This window comes from Sturnus vulgaris, chromosome 8 (assembly GCF_052056855.1).
Source record: "Sturnus vulgaris isolate bStuVul1 chromosome 8, bStuVul1.hap1, whole genome shotgun sequence".
Classification (NCBI taxonomy): Eukaryota; Metazoa; Chordata; class Aves; order Passeriformes; family Sturnidae; genus Sturnus; species Sturnus vulgaris.
In genome coordinates this window covers 21,099,299-21,119,349 of record NC_142250.1, presented here as the reverse complement: position 1 = coordinate 21,119,349, position 20,051 = coordinate 21,099,299, and the positions used below count along the sequence as shown (strand labels likewise).

The 20,051-nt window shown below is 45.7% G+C and overlaps 1 protein-coding gene across 1 annotated transcript; it reads left to right on the top strand.

Annotated features, from left to right (window-relative positions):
- Positions 1 to 722: 722 nt before the first annotated feature.
- Positions 723 to 18,749, top strand: CXCL12 (C-X-C motif chemokine ligand 12). Its single transcript, XM_014875401.2, has 5 exons — positions 723 to 858; positions 5,814 to 5,931; positions 9,218 to 9,304; positions 12,893 to 12,990; positions 14,775 to 18,749. The coding sequence occupies exons 1-5, from the start codon at positions 798 to 800 to the stop codon at positions 14,804 to 14,806; spliced, it is 396 nt and encodes a 131-aa protein (XP_014730887.1). The 5' UTR covers positions 723 to 797; the 3' UTR covers positions 14,807 to 18,749.
- The last annotated feature ends 1,302 nt before the right edge of the window (positions 18,750 to 20,051 follow it).

Below are 20,051 nucleotides of genomic sequence, written 5' to 3'. Positions count from 1 at the left end.
CCGCAGGGCTACCAGGGCTTTCAGCCGAGGTGCCAGAGAGCCCAGTGGCATCTGCAATACAAAGGAAGTGGAATGTTGGCAGCAAATGCACTACTGGGTTGATTTAATACAGGGAAGAGGTAGTGTTTAGGGCCAAACACGAAGAGGCAAAAAATGAAAGCCTCTCTCTCCTCTCTCTCCCTCTGCCTTTTCTCCCCTCAAATGCCCACATAAACTTCTGGGAAGATGCTTCGCTGTACGCCATGCCCAGGGCGCCAGTGTAAATCTAGATTCTCAACCATGAGAGTGAATGGGAAGTTTTCTTCTCGGTGTGAACACTTAAAAGATGAGTCCCCAGCGCTATCCCGGTTCCAGCAGCTCTGGTTCAGGAGCCGCCGGGCCGGGGTGGCACAGTTTGGTGAGGAAACAATTTCTTGTCCCGGCTGGGCTGGATGGGGTGGCAGCGATGCCGGTCACCGCCGCAGCCCCGAGCCGCCGGTCCCGCGGGGGGCTCGGAGAGCGGAGCTGAGGGGACGGGCGCTGTGCCTGGGGGGAGACTGCCGGACTGACGGAGCGAAGCGAGGAGCCCTCGCTCTTTTGGTTTCTTTCCAACCATTTTTAGCAGAGGAAGGATGTAATAACATGCCACGGGCAATAAATCACAGTCTAGCTACTCCCCCTGGCTCTCCTCCCCCCGCCCCCGGCCCCTCTATAGCGGGAGGGGCGGAGGGGCCGCCAGCAGAGCGCCTTGGCCGCCGGGACGAGCAGAACAGAGCAGAGCAGAGCAGCGCCTGCCCAGCTCCTCCAGCCGCCCCAGCATGGACCTCCGCGCCCTGGCGCTGCTCGCCTTCGCCCTGGCCGTCATCTCCCTCTCGGAGGGTAAGTGAGCTGCTCGCACCGCTCCTGCTGGGAGCCCGGCCGGGAGCGATGGTCCCGCGGAAATCCCCGCTCTTCCCCCCTCTCCTCGCAGCTACACCGCTCTCCCGGCTCTGTTCAGATGTGTCTGGCGAGCCAGAACGATGGCTGTGCTGAGCTGGAAGCGGGCAGGCTCCCATTCCTCCCTCTCCTCCATCCCTCCCTGTCTTTTTTCAAAGCGCTGGCCAAAGCGGTCCTCTCTGCCAAACTCGCCCCAGATTGAAGTCGTCTGGGGGAAGACTTTCAACAGCGCTCGGTCTGCAGGGAGGTGGTTTGGCTGCAAAATATGCATATCGACTTTCCTTCTAACAAAAAATCCCCAACCCTAAAAGTTACAAGAAATTAGAAACAGGCAGCTGTTCGGTTCCTCTGGTGTCCCCTGTCGTGATCCATCTTTCCTCAATCAGGGCACAGCTGAGCCAAAGCGGTCACACTCGGCAGGAATTTACCGCAGCCCCGGCTCGGTGCGCGGGGCGGTTTTGGGGGCGCAGGGAGCTGCCGTGACGGGAGCTCTGGGGGACCGCGGGCTGCCGGCGCTGGTCGCGCAGTCCCACCCGCGCTGCAGCGCCGTCTCACAGCCCGCCCGCCCCACGCCGGTCCCGCCGTCCCGCGTGTCCTGGCTTGCTTTGCCAGCTGTGCTCTGTGGAAGCCTCCGCGTTCGGACAGCCCCGGAGACAGCGGCAACCCGCGCTTCTTGCCCCGCATCCCGCAGGGAGCCCTGTGTCCCAGGGAGCGCGCACTGCGCGGAGCAGCCGCGCTCCCCGCAACATCTGGGCGTCCTCCGGATGCTCCTCGTGAGGCTGGCAAAGATTTGCAATCTCGTGGCCCCTCGTCGAAAATCCTTTAGCTGAGTTTTCTGGCTCCCGTTCTGTTCTCACATTCTGGCGAGCGAAACTTGGGTGTTCCCCACCCAGGGAGGCAGAGGATGCCCTCCGGTGCCCCCGTTGTTTAGCCTGACAGAGTTAATTTTCCGCGAAAATTTCCCCGATGCCTTTCTGCACAGCAGCCCCGTCCCACTGAACACGGAGCCAGCACTGCCTTGGCGAGGCTCCAACATCCCGGGCAGGTGGGCTCCGACCCCCGCCACGTTCCCCGTATCCACCACCCGGGGCTGCGGGCTGGGAAGCGAGAGCGGCAGGTAGCGAAGGCAGAGCCGGGGGACCACGGGTGACAGTGCCAGCTCCAGCCCCTGGCCGCCAATGCCAGCAGCTCCCGAGCTGCTGGGGCCGCCGGTGCCTGGGTACCTGAGCGGGCTTCCCTCGTCCCTGGGGGCGCGGGACGAAGGGACCGGGGCTCAGGGGCTCTGCTCCCCCTTACCTCCCTCTGGCAGCACTTTGCTCAGGGTTTGGAGGCAGAGCTGCCCAGCTGCAGCTCGGCTTGGCCCCAGCGCGGCTGCTCTCCTTTGCTGGCAGAGGGTGTCTTATGTCGGGATAAGCGTGTGGAGACCTGGCTACCTGAGGAAGAAAATGGCTCACAAGGGCTGGAGAGAAATTAGTGTAAGGAAAGTGACCCCACCGTCTTGCGGAGTTAAGAGTGGAGATTTTTCCTACTTTGCATGTCATGGAGCACTCTTAGCCCTGATCCAGATGAGGGCTCGAAGGGCTGCCTTGTGCTGGGGGGCAGGTGAGATCTGAATTCTTCTTAGTTACCTGGTGAAGCTGTGTCTGTCCATCCCAGCCTTGCTTTCCAGGGAAATGGAGCTATTCTACACTTAAAAAGTTATCAACCATCTCCTGATAATGATAAATGCACCCTAGGCCGAACAGAAGTAAAATGTTTCTTTAATCAAAAGTTTTGTCTGTTCATGTCCAGCCTGCTTGCCTAGATATAGCTGCCCTCTCTATTCAAGCATTCAGAGCATCCTAGTCCACGCAGAAAGTTATTGATAACTTTGCAGCAGAACTGGCAACTCACTTCTTCCCTTACTGTCCAGTTTCAGTGTGGGTAAAGAGAAGCAGATCCCTGTGGGATGGAATAGGTGTTGTCCAGCACTGACAAGTGACCACTCTGTGAGAGCATTTTGTGTGTGCTTTGTCTCTAGAGAGAATTTGTCAGCAGAAGTAGGTGTTCAGAGCCAACAAAACTCTGCTTGAGTTAGAAAACAATAAAACTATTTTTAGAATTCCAAAACACAAAGCCCCCAGACCCCTTCAAACTCTTCTAATCAAGGCCAAAAGAGATGTTGTCTTTTTGTCTAAGTAAAATTAGGCTGAAGGAATGACATTGACATGCCAAACTAGCATCTGGCTGTTCTGTAACTTTTGACTCCATTCATCCATTTTAACCAAATGTGCCAGACAGATTAAGGTCTCAAAAGCTTCGTGTGCATATAATATGTTTCCATGTAATAAGGCAATTAACAGATTATACTAATTTGCTATACTGAGAGAATGGCTTTGGTTTGTGCTCAGCGTTTGATAGATGTCAGAGAACTCACAGTACAAATTGGTAAATTAATTAATCAGCTCTAATGTGCATGCAACAATATGTTTCAGATTTTGAAAGGAGATAAGGAATCTGTTTGTCAACCTTAGAGTAAGAGAAGAAATGTTCTCTTCTCAAGTTATGGCCTCCAAACAGCCCCTTTCCTCTCCTACTTCTGGAAGATAGGTGTTCATATGTTGGAAGATGCCACACACACCGGTTTGCCCTGGTTTTGACAGTACGGTGAGACAAGGGGCAGCGGCAGGAGTTACTGGTGGATGCCCTGTTGGTGATGATACAGAGATCTGGCCCAGTGAGTGCCTGTGCTGCTGCTCCCTGGTTCTCAGTGCCTGCTCCTGATCATCAGGAAAGGCACACAGAAATACCAAAGGGATTCTTGTGCTGGGAGGGGATTTGTCATTCCACTTCACATTGGGGTGACAGAACACTGAATACTGGGGCTTCCCCTCTTCTTGCTGTGCTAGATGCGTTTTCTTGGGCAGGAACTTTGGGACTTACAGACATGTTTAGTCATGGTTAAATTTTCTCTACCTCTGATTTCGAATGGTATGGGATTGAAATTCCCTCCTCGAGTCTGAGAGAGGACAGGATTTCATTATCAAATCATGGATCTGAACAGTTCATCTCTTGCATGTTTTTTAAGTTAAAGATGGCTTAAACTCAGTTGGGACAAGCTTGCAGAGACGCTATCATTGCAGCTGTGCTGAGTGTTGTTGTATGGATGTATTCAGTTTCAGCCTCCCTTTCCAATACAAATTCACAGATACGTAGCTATCAGGCATAGATTTGCAGTGGGAAATCCTAGCCTTCCTCACTCCTTTCCACATTAGCACTACCCTGTCTAATCCACGTTCTCGAGGCTCACCCTATAGCCCTCCTTCCTCCTCCCTCCGCAGATTAACTCATAGGTGGGACCACTGTTAGGAGTGCCAGAAAACTGATAAAAAAGTCCTTCAATTTTTTTCAACTTATAGTCCAGATTCTGGTGTGAATCAGGACAAGCTCTATTCCTACTTACTAATTCCTCTCCTGTAGGATCTGATTCTGGCTCATCTTTTGGTAGAGACACTGGGAAAAAAGGGGGTTCTCTCTTCAGGACAAGATAATTTCACCCCGTTGTTTGTGATTATGTGTGGTAGAGACAGGCATCGATTAATGTGCAATATATGTAGATCTGCTGCACTTGAAAACCTGTCTCTCTTCTCACCTTCCTAGACAGCTGTTTAGGAATTCCCTGCTCTTTATCTCCCCATTTGCTTTTAAAGGAAACTGGGTTTGGATGCTGAAAGTATTCCTGTGTGGCTAAACAAACAGGATGGCAGATTGCCTTATGGGATCTCAAGCCCTGTCAGGTACAGATCTGACCATCTACTGTATGAGACAGATTTTAAGGGTTAGATGTATGAATTTAATTCCTCCCAGAGGCTGAAAACTTCTCCATTGGGAATTCTTTAAAATCTTAGGCATCTCTTAGACTTCCAGGCAAGGTTTCTGTGCTTGTATTTTATTGTGCATGGAGCTTTCAAACTTACACTCCGAGTGAAGACCTTGCTTTGGTGCACTTGATTCCCAGTAATTAAGCTGTCCCATAGAGAAATCGGGTAGCAGAGGCTGTGGTGGGCGCCAGGCTGCTTTTCTCAGTCCTGCATGCATATACATGGCAGATTTTTCGCCTAGGGAGTTAAACTTAATTCTGTCCCTAGCGATGCTAGTGACAGAACTCTCATCCAGTCTGGTGGCCCCTGAATAGTGTATTGAGGATGCCCTGGCTGATAACTGTCTCCTCGATTGCCTTACTCTAGCCGCAGGCTACAAATTCAAAAGACTCCCAAGTGTTCTTTGTGATCCGCTGGGATCTCGCATCTCTGAGCCGCACCTTCTTGTGCGGGTACCGCTGTTGGGAGTCAGGGCTGGCTGCGGTGGGGAAAGGTCAGCCTGGTCCTGGGAACGCCTGCAAAACCAGAGCTTTTCTGTAGCCACTAAGTCCACTGTGAAAAGCCTGCACCTGAGCCGAGCCGTTTTGATCTGAACTCCTTGGAATTCATCGCTTTCTTCTGGCTACCTTCTAATTTGGCCTCGGGTCAAAATCGTTTGAGTAGAACAACACCGAGGACAAGTGCCTCCTCTTTTGGCCTTTATCTTGTCTAATTACCAGGAGCATCCCCGTACAATGGAGCGGCTCCTTATTCTAATCTCTTCGATTTTACTTATCTCCATTTTCTCTCCCTTTTCTTTTGTCTTCCAAAATCCCACGCACCCTTATTGAAAGGCTGGGCACTGAGCTGAAGGGATTGTGCTCGGAGCTGTGGGCAAATGCTCTCCCAAAGCTACAGCTTTTCTGCTGCTTTTTTTTTTTTTTTTTTTTTTTTCCACCTGCGCATTTGGAGGGCGTTTTTTTTCTGCGATCTCTGCCCGGTGCGTGTGTGCTGCTGACCGGGAGCAAGAGGTAACCTTTCCCTCCCTTTGTCCCGCAGAGAAACCTGTCAGCCTGACTTACCGATGTCCCTGTCGATTCTACGAGAGCAACGTGGCAAGAGCCAATATTAAGCACCTCAAAATCCTCTCCACACCCAACTGCTCACTTCAGATTGTGTAAGTCTCTTGCTCTTTTCAGCCGGGTGCAAATCTCGGGTGTCAAAAATAAGGGTCACAGAGCTGGTGCCTGCTCTGGTGGTTGAATTTCAGTCTGCCTCATGCCATGGCTCCCAATTCCTCTCTTCACCCGCTGTGTCGAGACAGCTGGAGCCTGCTTTACCCCACACAGGGGAGCCCAGCTGGATGTTTCCCAGCTGTGTTCTCTGTGATCCCCCATTACTGTGTGATCCCATGTCCTGTTCCCCGGGCTCTCCATTGGATGTGGAGCTTCACACCTCGGGGTAAAAACTTCACAGCGCTCTGAGTCTTCTAATGAGTCTCCTCCATAGAGTGGAGCTAAAGAAGCAAAAGGAATTCTTGTATTTCGTGTATCCACCACTGGAGGTACAGACCCTAAAATGTGGTGGCCTAATTTAGGGATGCTTGCCAGGCAGGGACTGAGTAAATTGTAGCAGAACTGAAAGATGGGCTCCCAATGGAAAACAACCTCTTTATTTTTTTCTGGAAACACATCCCTAATTTTCAGGAAACATTGGGATTTTGTTTGTTTATCTTTGTATATTTGTGTGTACGTTTTAAGAAGGTCTTTTTTGTTCACTTCTTCATGGCTGACCTCTCTCAAAATTCAAAACCTTCTGAAGAAAAAAACCCCAGCTTTCATCTTTACATTGCAAGGGAACCTTAATACTCTCAACTTGTTTACCCCTATAAAAGGGTGTCAGGGATTAGATTTGATTTCTGTGCAGTGACCCCATTACTGGTTCTGTCTTTCACCCATGTGTTGAGCCCTTCCTCTTGCAACTCAAATGCTGTAAAAATCAATTGTTGTCATACAAAGCATTTGCACTCAGAAAACTGACATGGTTTCATGAGATTGCTCAGGAATGTATGTGAGTTTGTATCCATTAATGAACCACTTTTTATTAGTATGGTGGTTTTTTTCTGTTTTAAACCATTCTGTGTATATCATACACATTTTTATCATGTGCTTCTGCCTTAGGATTTGGTGGAGGACAGTCAGAAAAATATAAGCCTCAGCTGAGAAATAATTTCCTTTCAGAAAAATGGCAAAACCAGCTGTGACTAATTCCGATCTCTACCTATAAACGATTTTGGCGGCAAGCATTCAATAGTGCATGGATTTGTGCTCTGGGACTGTCAGTGATGTCATAAGAATCCCAGTGCTAAGGCTTTTTAGAGGATTTGGAATCTTCTGGAGGAGCTTCAAGAAAATGACAGCATTTAAGACAGGATAGATTATGTATTTCTCTCTTAATTAACATAGGATTATAGTAATTAGAGATAAATAAGAGCATGAAATGCAAAACCAGAAACATTTTACATTCTTGCCCATTCCTGATCCAAATGTATTTGTGGTACAGAGAACATGTGATACGAGCCTATAGTTCACTCTCTTTTTGTTGTTTTGAAAAGTAAGGTACATAAAATATCCTTCCAAATACTCTTGAAACATGACTTCAAACTAGGTCTTTATCAAAACAGGAGATTAAATCAATGAAAACTAACACATGAGTTTCTCATCGTGAATAATTTTAAACATTAAAAAATGAAGGTGTAGATAAATTAAAAGCTGCCATTTTCAGGAATGGAGAATCTAAGTGAAACATACAGTTGCTAAAAGATATTTTGTGGGGTTTGTTGTTTGTTTATTTGTTTTGCACAAGTATGTTTTCCTTTTTTGTTATGGGGAGTTGTATCTGAACAAAAAGCTTAAGAGAGGCTTTTGTCTTTCATTCTATTGGAGATCATCTCTCCAAATCCAGTGAACTCCTCTGTCAGTGTCTACTTCTACAAAGTCCACACTAAATTCCTTGCTTTTCAGTACAGGGAAATGAGTACTTTTAGCACGTAGACACCTTAAACCAGTCCAGGTTAAACACTCCATACAATTTCCTGTCTCTTCCTTGCACAAGGAACAGGGGCTGACAGGCTCAGAAAAGGATATCTGAAGAAATCAGTGTCTCAGTATTAGGTGAGAGGTAATATTAGGTGAGAGCAATTGTGCTGAATGTGGCTGGAGACTGGTTACGTGTGCTTTTGCTTCTGTACCCTGTGAGGTCAGCTCAAGAATTCCCAGGCATCAGCAAATCCATTCTTACACTCTGTTGGTATCACTTAACTGGAAATGCTCCAGCTTGGCACTGCTGTAAGGGAAATATGAATTAGGCCCATTCATCTCTGTAGTGGCACAGGGGTTGCAGGACAGATCCTTGATGTGTTTATGTTACAACTGTGTTGTTGCATAACTGCAGACCAAGGAGCCTTTTTGACCCGTTATTTCTTACGCCATCGTTTTATATTCTGCAGATTTCATTTTATAAAGGGAAGAACATTATGGCTTCCATCCAGCAAATGTTTAAACAAGCACTGAACTTATTTGTTCGGGCACTTCCATAAAATTGCTACTCTCTGCACTTTCCCAAGGCAGGCAGGCTGTTAAGAGAGAAATTTTGGAGCAGCTGGGGCAGGAGCAGGGTGCTACAGGGAATGTGGGAGATAACAGCTCTTGAGAGGTCCTGAGATCCCTAGAGGGTGAGACCTGTTGACGAAAAGCTATTTGTCCTGTTTCTGAATGAAAGACTCAGATAGCTCAAATGTCAAATTCACAGGGAATTCAAATTAGCTAGAAAGTTGCCCTAGGAAGAGCAGCTTGGACATCCAAGAGAAACCCCTCAGGAGGTTTCTGCCTTTGTTTCCAGTGCTGAGTGAATAGTGAGGGGAAACTTGCCTCTGGCAATAAGGCACTTTCAGTTGTCTTCCTCCCTGAAACCTGGTAATTCAGTCTTGTATAAAACAAAAACTAACAAGTGACCACACCTTTTCTTTGAAAACATCCAAGTGGTATCTGTCCTCAAAACATGTGAAACTCCAGGTCGAATCTAAAAGCTGTTCTTAATCAATTCCTTGCAAAAATTACCTATATTTACCATGTCAGTGTTTCCAAATGAAATTTTTCTGTTGTTAGCACTGAACTCATTCACAGTCCAGGTATGAATTGGAAGTCTTAGATTCAAATTCTGTGTCTGTTCCACTCTCACATGATTCCCAGTGCAGACCACAAGAGCCTGTCAAAGGAGACAGATGGATGAACCAAGGATATTTATAATAGGTGACTCAGGGGTGGGAGAAATAATCCATCCTCTTCTTCTTGGTTAACCAAGAGCAGCACTGGCACCCGAGGAAAATAAGGCACAGGGGTGGGGGGTGGGTGTGGGCTGAGGAGCTTTGCCCCAGACTCACTCTGACTTTTCTCCTTTGGCAGTGCAAGGCTCAAGAGCAACAGCAAGCAAGTGTGCATCGATCCCAAGTTAAAGTGGATCCAGGAATATCTGGAGAAAGCTTTAAACAAGTAAGGCAAGAGACAAATGGACTTAACAGCTAACATCCTGAATTATTAAAGGGTAGAACACTAAGGGCTGGCTTTTACCATGTGGACAAGGTACTCGTGGAATCAGATATTGTTTCAAAGAAGGGTTTGGAGTTGACCTAATTTGTATTAAAACAACAGTTTCTAATATATCTTAGATGTTAAACTAAGAATTTTGTCAGGGTTTGAGGCAAAAATTATGCTAATGAGTGTGTTCTGGGGTCCGAACTCATCCTCTTTAAAAAAAAAAGCTGTTCTCCCAAGGAAAATTCTTCCTTTATGCCCTTTCTTCCCAACCAAACTACAATTACTTCAGAATCTATATTGTTCCAGTTCTTTGGAGCCCCTTCTCCATGTTACACTGGGTGTCTGCTTGCACAGGCAGCTGAGGCCTCGGGATTCTTGGTGCTAAAAATTGTTCCTCTGCTGCCCAGTGTGGAATGCTGTTAATATTGGCCAAGGCACAATGAGCTACCATGAATAAGCCTTTCCCACAATACTGGGGAAAACCAGCCAAACTGGGCTAATTTGGACTTTTAAAACCTATTTTTTTCCCTTGAAAATGGTTGATCGTGTCTACTTTGAGGTGGAGCTCAGCCCACCTCTGTTCAATTTTCTGCTGAAAAGAGCAGCACCGAGCACAATTTTGTGCTGAACTGCAGGGGAGGGCTCCAGCCTTCCAGCACTGAAGGATGGTACATTCCAAATGATGGTACAAAGCATTCCCAGAGCCCTGGGCTGTGTCGATCCTGCAGCAGCATTTTGGCCAGCTAGCCTACCTGTGCACTCAGTATCCCTGCCACCCTTGCCATCACATTCCCACCCCACATAACTGCGCTGTAACCCTGCTGAAACTTGTCCCCCCTGCATCTGTAGGGTGAAGGCAGGGCTGGAATCCAATCATTTGCAAATTATTGGGGAAAGTATGGCCCCAGGGCAGATGTGAGGTACAGGTACCTAAATGCTCTCCACTGTTTGCTTTGTAAATGAATCTGCCAACAAGGGGCAGAGTTTAAAAAATTTAAAAAAATCCTTGTCCCCCTGTGTTTTTACAATAAGCAAGGGGGGAAATGCCACCAGAAATCGAGAGATTCCTCCATGTGTCCCTTTTGGGGGCTGCACTGGGGCCAAGGGTGAGGAGGAAGAAGGAAGGAAGTCAGCTAATAAAGTCAATGTGATTCCAGCCCTGACAGCTCCTCCCATCTCATCTGATGCTCAATGCCTTCTTTGCTGCCAGCACTCAGCCCTTTTGTCCTTTGGACAAATTCTCTGCAGAGGTAATCCAGGTTAATGCTGCCAGAATGGCTTTGGGTTTAGGCACCACTGAACCTAAGAGCAGGATGTGGCCCATGCTGAATGTCCTAGGGACCTGAGCTACTTGGTTTTACAACCTAGGAAAATCCTCAAGCTCCTGCTTAAGTTTCTGTTTGCTATCATCCCAACCTGAGACTTAGGAGGCATTTTATAAATCTGTGAGGTTGGGCAAATATGATTATGTGCCTTCTGACTTAGGAGAGCAACTCAACTGGAACATGTTCTGCTCTCACTAGTGAAGATCTGAGAGCAGCTCTACTGAAACCAGTGAGTCTGCCTGATCTCCAGACAGATTCTGGGTTTTACCAAATGCTAATACAGATTATCATTTATGCCAATTTGTGGATTCATCCTGGTTTACATTGAATAACAAGAGAGAATTTGGTCCCAGCTCTATCAAATAAGATGACAGAAAGCATATATCTCCATCACCTAATCCTGTAATCATGGCATTGTGTTCATTTTCCAACTAGTAATGCTAGCACCAGTGGCATTTTCATGCTCCACAGACAGTCAGGGCTCTGTCTGTAGCATTTTCACAAGGCATGTTTTTGATATATTTTAGTGCACAGCTTTGACTTCTTCAATGAAATGTACTTTGGAATATATTTATAGCGCATCAAACAATTCATATATTTGAATTGGAGCCATATGAATGTTGGTAGTTTAAAACACGGATATCCCACTAAACTACTAACAGCTTGTAAAATGAATCTATATAGATCTATAAATGTTAATGTAGCTATCAGTTTCAATCAGCCATATATTATATTTTTTCACTTGTACCGAAATTGTATGAAATGTGACATTACCCTATATGCACTAGCAATAAAATGGCTAATTGTTTCATGTTATGAAAACCCAATTGTACATGGGAATTTATTTTTCTGGAATAAAATCAATACGTTTTGTAGAAAGGGCTCTTGTAATTGCTTAAATAGAATCCAAACTGTGAAGACATCTTAATCTATACCAGTATTTCAATATAAGAATATCTTCATGTTATAATCTGCAGCTAAGGGCAAGGAAAAGTTCTTAAAATAGTAGTCCAATACAGTTAAATATGAAACCAGAAATGGTTTTTACTAGGGAATTATTTTGCTCACTAATTCTGCTTAGCATTTATTATTGCTTTATATTCATCACATCTCCATGTAATATATACACGAGACATCAGTAAAACACATCCAGGCTGTCAGGAATCCAAATTCCTTAACTGGCTTTAAAAATCATTGTGCAGCTGCTGTGGCCAACATCATTCAACATTCATCCATTCTATAGACATGGGGCAAATCGGTCCTCTCTTGAAATAGCTAACAAAAAATGCTTGATCACTTCCACACAATCCCAGTCATCATTTATGGTACATTGACTTCCTTTCCCTCCTTCCTTTGTACAAGGATATGCAAAATCAGGCCTTTACAGTTAACAGAGCCCATCTTGTCCCCTGTCACGTTAATATAGTCCCACTTCAGAACTTCCCTCCTTCAAGATGCCAGAGTCCATTAAGCTCAGTGGCTGCTGCAGACACACAGGAGAGATTTGATGGATCTGGAGAAGATAACAAAGTTATATGGGAAAAGTCTTTCCATAAAACCAGCTGGGAGAAAGGAAAAGAAACTCTGAATGTGTAGGGGCTGGCTGTGTTGAAGCTAAGCCCTGCTGCTGCCTTCCAAACCTTGGTGTGGCAGCTCTTCCTAATTTCTAACCTAATTTGTAAGTAACAGTGAAATATAAAATGCCAGAACAACCTCCCAGTACTCCACCAAGCGTGTGCTGGGTCAAGGCCCCACAAAAGGGGACGATGTGGGTGATTATATTTATATATAATAAATATATAGCCTTGTTTCAAGGCACCAAATGCCCACAAACCCCCTCGGAGTAGCCACTGGTCCTTGCTGATGTCAGCAGGAATAGTGGGTGGGAAGGCAGAAATCAGCTCCCTCTCTGCTTCCACTGCACCTCAGGGGGAACTTTTTGGATGGTGAGGCTCCTGGCTAAGAAGTTCTGGAAGACATTTGGGGAGGCTTTGACATTTTGGGTAACAGAGTTGTTCTGGCTTCAGAGTTTGCAAGTGTTCTTCCACCAGGACACTTTTGCATGTCTGGCATTTCTCTCAGACAGAGGTTATATGAAGAGGATGTTACATTTGCACCCTGCCAGCAAGATATGAAGGGACCATAGGGTAAATGTGAATGAGGCCTTTGTATATGGATAATTTATGGCAGTCTTTTTTGTATTTTTCTTTTAATTTAGACCACGTCATCGCACTCATAAAAAAAAGCAACAGAAGAAACGGGGCCCACGCTGCCCTTCCCGTGCAACACCACTAAAGTCTCCAGGGAGAAAGAATGGTAGGAGGCATTAGTTTCTGAGCTGGGACACATCAGGTTGAAGTCCCTGCTCTTCCACTGACCATTTTATGGGGCCTTGGGCAAATATATTAGCCTATCCACACGTCCATTTCCCCTCATATTAGTTGAGGATAACATCTCTCCCCTTCCAGCAAAGGAGTATTATATAGATAAAACTCAAAACATGGGGAAAGCTTAGCTACAACAGATGTGAGATGATTTTCCCATTTTACAAATGAACACACAAAGAGATCAAAATAAACCTGAAGCAAAGACAAGGTCAAAAACAGGGTAAAGGTTTGGGAGCCTTATTTATTTTAGCTCCAATATCAAACTGACAGAGTTAAACCATAACAGCTGTGAATTTGCCACTGGTGTTTTTTAATGAGAAATGCAGCACCTCGTGGTGACAACATGATGTAGTACATGGGTGACTGGCTGATGCCTTTCCTATGGGAGATGCTAGGCAAGTCCCAGAGAATGTTATATATGTGCCAATGTTTTGGATGTCCCAGGGTTTTTTTTCATCACAGGGGTGGTTTATTCTGCCTTTCTGCACCAGAAAAAATAGGGTTACTGCTATATAGGGTTACTGTGGGATATTGGAAAAGATATCTCCAGAGGAAAAATTTTCCTCATGGTTTAGTCATTGTCTTTGTGCCTAGATGAGTTTTCTGAGACTACTTTACTGGGAGTCACAGTCTCTAGCTGTGGTCACAGCACTTTAGTTGTCCAGCAGGCACTGGAAGGGGTGTTTGACCAGCCATGCTGAGATATCAGTGTTTGAATGGCTGGTGTTTACCCTCTGACACTTGCAGCTCAGTCTTAGTGACCTCATCTAGGCTGCCAAAGGCTGATCAGCCTGGAGCAGGAACAGAGGTCACTTCAGACAAAACCTGGAGCCACCAACACCAACTGGCTCTTTGTTCTGAGTGAACCACACACACGAGACACTTGCACTTTGCTGTGATGCCTAACCCACCCTCTCCTGGGCACCATGCTCACACTGAGCATGGGAGACTCCATTTGTCTGCACCCCACCTGAGCTCCCCACCTGAGCCCTTCAGGCTCACATGGTTGCTGTGCAGTGCTGCCCTGCCTGTCACCTCACCTGCCCTGGGCAGCTGGGCACCATGAGCTCTGACGTGGTCCCCAGCTGCTCACACCAGGTGAGGTCTCAGGGCAGGGAGGCTCAGGGGTGGCTCCTGGCTGGCAGAATGCTGCCTCTACTCTCCAGCCACCCCACAGTGAAAGCTGAACAAGAGCAGAGCATGGGCTGCCCTCTACATTCCTCCATCCTCACAGAGATCTGGCACTCTGGAGCTGCAGTCCATGATCTCTATCAGAGATGTGGGATAGGAGTAGGTAGAGGAGGCATTCCCAGTGCCACTTGCTCTGCTACTGGGGCTGCTCACAAATGGTTAATCTCTCCTTTCCCTGCTGTATTTTTTGCCGAGTTTCTTTGCCCACCGATAATTCTCTGCTCTGGCTTTTAAGTCCAGAATAAGCTTTCTAGCCAGCCTTCCTCCTGTATTAGTTCTGAACACCTTACTAACTGTGATGAGCACAACCTGCCCAAAATAACACCCATTGCTGGGTTTGCCCTGCTGGGTCCCAGTAGCTCCTTGTGGAGAACTTCTCCCAAAATGTTCAGCAATTACTGGTTGGAGGGGCTGCCTTTGGGTTAGTCCAGACACAGATTTGCTGTTTGACTAGGCCTGATAGCAAAGCTTTTGCAACTGAAATAAACCTTAATAGTGTTTCACTTTCTTCTTCATCAACAGGAGGTTCAAGATGTAAGAGGCAAGCATTGTAAGCCGTCTACAGGATTTCTTTCTGTAGGACCCAGAGAGCAGATAACCAGTATTAGGGAATGAATACATTTCACTGCTAACATGCAGCACAAAAGCAACGCTTCACGCATTTCCAAAGGTTTTATTCTTGGTTATTTTTGGTGGGGTTTTTTTTTGTTGGTTTTTTTTCCCCTTGCACAAATTGGCTTGCTTTCACAGTGCTATTTTTATATAGTAAGATGTAACTATTTGAGAAAAATATGAATTTATACAGGTTGGTTTATTACCTAGCACTGGGGGCAGATACCAATTTAAACTAACCCTGTTATTATATAATATTTTATTTCCTTTGTTGTGTAGAGGTCCTGCTTTATTTAACTTTCTTTCGGTTCATGAAAGTCTCCTGGAGTTTTAAATCTAGAAGGACATGAACTGTACAGTGCAATGATATTGTGTAAGTAGTGGTGGAACTCCTTGCCTCCAGAAGTCATAGAGGCCAAGAACATAGGAAGGCTCAAAAGCATCAGACTGATGACAGTGGACAAAATGATCCTGAGTGGCATTTACAGATATTTTGTGTGAGTGATTAAACTCAGGGCTACAGGGCTAAAGCCCTTCTCTGAAGATCAGAAACCTTGCTGACAGCTGTGAGCAGCTGGATCAATGCACATCTGTCATTGCAAGGTGCTAATACTTGGTTTGGAGTAGTTGTGTGTGTTAGGAGCCACAACACAGTTCTGATGTCATCTGGCATTTCCTATGTTCCTGTGTTTCTGATGAGAAATTTAGCAAAAAAAGGAATGGATTATTCAAGCTGTAACCACACAATCATGTTGCAAGTTGCTGGAGGAGTCAGATATGCTGCCATGCACCAGGGATCTCCTGCCACCCATCCACAGGAGGTGACTTCAGCTTGCCTGTCTGGCTTTGCACTGAAGCAGGCTGAGATTCATTCACCCTTCTCCAAGGATGCTGCAGCTCAGCTACGGAACAGTCACACCTGCCTGAGAGCAGTCACATCCCTGATTGCTCTGGAGATACCCAGAAGAGGATATCTGGCCACCTCTTGGAGAAAAGAGATGCCTGGGGCAAGAGAGGGTCTGTGCAGTTTGTGGAAGGAGAGGTGGGAAATGAAGGCCAATACTCACAGTTCACCAGCTGTCATGGGTTTGCTGGTGAACAGGACAGCCTCTGGAATTCCCTTTGCAAAGCACAGCCTGGGACAGGCACCACTCCTTGCACCAATCCCCTCTCTAAGCCAGAACTTTCTGTCTCCTTATTCCTTCCTGTATACACAATATCTGCTACATGGTATGGAAAGACATTTGCAGCACTGCAATAATCATGTCATGCTGTGCACTGAGATCTGGGGGGAAGCACATTTGTGCAGCACAATGCTTGTGTTTGTATGTATCTGTGTTTGTATTGTAAACAAAAAAAATAGGTATGATTGTCTTTTTTGAGCTGGTTGATTCAAAAGAAATCTTCCCTCTTCCCTGCAGCCTGTGTCAGGAGCACTGAGAGGGGTGTTTCACACTCCTTTTTGTGGTAGGCATTTTTAGTGCCAGAGGCACTTTGGCTATCCAGGGACTACATTATTTCCGTGTGGATTCAGGTAATCTTGTCTTTTCCTTTCTGCAAAACAGGGCTATTGCAGAGAGGCCTTCAGCTGGGAAAACCTCACCTTATTTGTTTAAAGCAGAAACAAACTGCTGTGCCTAAAACATTTGTGTTTATGATTTTGACATTCCTTCTCTTGTTATCATTACCAGCCTGGTGCTTTAAGTATATTGTGTCTCTGTTTTGAAAGGTCTGGTACCACTGTACTTGATGAGAATTGGAGTTTTGATTTAATATTCTTATATTCTCTCTTGGAAGGGGAAAGAAAGAAATTTTATGAGAAAACCGGAGTTTCTTCTATGTTCCCTGGACTGTATTTTATATCCTAGGCTCCATTCCCTGTCCCACATATGCACCTGCATTTGCCAGAGGTGGACATGTGAGTGTCCAAGCCAAGAATGACTGCAGAAGAAGTCACCCAGGGAAGTGCATTCTTCACCATAACTACTATCAAAGGACAGCGTGAGGTCTGATTCATTCCCATTGCAGTGAGGGAGAATTAAATAATCCTCTGATCTTGATTCAGCAGCATGCCTTGCTCACGATGATAGGGGCCATGACCAATTTGTTTCCTTGGCATTCTGATAAGAAGGAGGGGTGGGTAGATGTGACTGCCCAGCCTGGCCAGTGCTCTGCTGCAGTCCTCATTAACAGGGAGTGCACCTGGGGTCAGCACCAGTAGGGACAGGTCCCTGGGAACATGCCAACCCCACATTACAGCCTGGGCAGGCACTGCTTTGACAGGAGCACTAAGATGGGCAGTGCTGAAGCACCCTGGCCAAGCCCAGGCACCCAGCTCTGGACAGTATGGCTAGGTAGTGGAGGAACTGCAGGAAAGGGGTCTCCTGTCAGCCTTCTCCTCTAGGGGCTGCAGGGATAGGCTGTACTAAAGCAAGAGCATTTGTTCCTGGGAGAGATTCATGAATAGCAGCAGGAGGAAAATGCACTCTATCCAAGGCAGGGGACCATTTACAGCCAGGTGTTTGCCTGGGTGCTTTGCAACCCACACAGAGACTGGGTCCTGACACCTCTGTGCTGGTGATGCTTCACTTCTCATGTATCTGAGGCCACTCAGGGCATGGGGCTGCTCTCAGGGGCCAGCACTGTGACCTTCCCTCACCTGGGTAAGGCTGAGCACAGCATGAATGCAAAGGTGACACAGACCTGGCCAGAGACTTAAGGGAGAGCCTTTTAAAAACTTTCTCTTGCTTTGGACCAAAATTCAACCTTGAGTGGGAAGCTTTGCTGTTAGCCTGATATTATTTGGATGGTGCACTGGGGAGAGCAGGCAATGCCTTTTGCAGCAGAGGGATCCATCACTGGGCTGCCCCAGTGCACCACAGGTTTGTCCCATTCATGGCACCACCAGAGCAGGCTGAGAAGCAGCACTGGCAGTATCTCCCTTGGGGACAGCACTTGGTTTTCCCTCCTGCCTTTAACTGTTGACCAAAGACAGAGTCAGGGAAAGGAAGCTGAGGAGATGGGAGTGAGGTAGGGACCACATGTGAAGAGGAGGTAAAAGAGGTAACACTGAACCATGCTGAAAAAGCAGCTTCCATGAATGTGAAATCATCATGTGGGTATTTTCAATGTGCAGCTGTCAAATCCCAATTTTAAGAATAGATGGTATTTATTGCTGTGTCAATTTTTTATTTATACTAGCTTTATTCCTGTATGTATTAATATCTTATCTGAGTTCTGCCTGAGGAAGAATGAAATGAAGGGTGACTGATGTGTTCTTGATTGAAGTGTTTGAGCAAAGGTGACTGTTTATTTTTCAATGAAAACTTTTTTCAAAGTTAAATATACACATTTTGTTGAAAATGCAGTTCCTATTGAAGTTTTTGTTGCCGTTTTCCTTTTATAAGCCTCTAGAAGGTTCTTTCTCTGGTAACTGGTTTTTAGTGATGTGATTTATAGCAGTCAAGGTTTTTTGTGAACTCATCATCTAAAATTTGATTGTTTTTTCTTCATCAACATCCTACCAAGATAATCCTTGTCTTAAAACATGAAACTTTGGTTGTCACAGAGAAGAAAATATGTATCATGATAAAAGGGCTGCATGAACCTCCCATCTTCCATTCTTTAAGAACTCTGTATTGTCAGAATGTGGTAAATACTGTATATTTTTATTAAGTAAAAAGAAGTATCTTCCCAAATAATGTGAAAAGGGTTTTGTATCTGTGTTCCTGTAAGGCAGCTTTTATGGAGGAGTTATATTATGCTTTTGAAATTACTCCTTTCATAGAAAATTTTGAAAATAAACACTTTTATATTGTTGTAATTTCTCACATAAATGTGTATGCACTTAAAATTTTCTTAATAAAAATGTATGTCTGAATAGAATTTTTGTTTGATTTTATTTTCTCCTCACAAATGAACAGCTACAATCTCCACTCAGAAAAAACATTCAGATGTAGGTTGTCTCCAGTTTCAAGGATGCCTCCATATAGCCCCAATGCCCAGACTCTGCAGGGAGGTAAAGGGCCCATGGGTCTGGCAGGGAGGAGCACCTTAGCAGATTGAAATGTGCCATCCTCAAAAGGAAACCCTTAACCATTTGCTCCCAAAGCAGAATCCCAAACTTCTTTTTTTTTTTTTTACTCTTTTCTTCCTTTTTCCCCCCCACTCTTTTCTTCCCTAAATTCATCTCCTGCAGCAGTTTGACTTCAATGGAACTGAGAGCTGTGAGCTGGTTTTGTTCCAGCAACAGAGCTGCCATCATCACCTGTGCTGAGGAGGGGATGAAGATTTCTCTGAAAAGCATGAGGGGTAACAGGGGATGCAGTTGACAAAAGAGCAGATGTGGACAACACTTGGAGCTGCTTTTCCCAGGGCACAGCAGAGTCAATATTCAGCAGGGAGATGAAAAAATATTTTTAGATGTTTGTAGAGCTGACCCGAGGACCTGCAGGTATAATCCTAACTTGGATGATGTCCTAGAGAAAGTGCTGGGAGTTTCAAAACCATGAGTTGAAAACTGGTCTTTGGTCAGTGCATGTCCCCATCTGCAAGTTCTCATGGCAAGGGGAATCTCTTTCCTGAGGTCACCCTTCCCTGCTCAGCATGCCAGTCCTCCTTTGTCCATCCAGCACAGCTGAATCCCAGCACTGTGTACAGCTCTGGCTGGAGCAGAGTTCAGGAATAGGTTAATATAACAGGGAAACAGTGTTTCAGCTTTCTCGAGCTTCATGCTTAATAAATATTTCTTGGCCAAATGGATGCAAGGCAAAAGGAAAGTAAAAAAGAGAAAAAGGAAACTCAGATGACTGATGACCCCCTTGCAAATCCATCAATTATTTGCTAAGAGATTTATGAAAAACTAGCAGGTAATTGTGAGTGCAGATGGTCAGTGAGAGATTCCCAAGGCACTGAGAAATGCATTGGAAGTAATTAGCTACAAAATTACACATTAATATTAAGCATAGGCCCCATGTTCTGTGGAGCACTTCACTATGCCTTTCATCAGGTCTTTTTTTCTCAAATGTGAAAGTTTTGGTTCTTTCTTCCTCAGCAAAGCATCACAACAATGTTTGTGCCAAGGAATTGGAGGTGAGCCCACCTTATTAGCACATCTGGCTCTCTTCACAGGCAGCTCTCCAATATTAGCAAGCTGAGGAAAATCAGCTGCATTCATTCCCTCAGCCA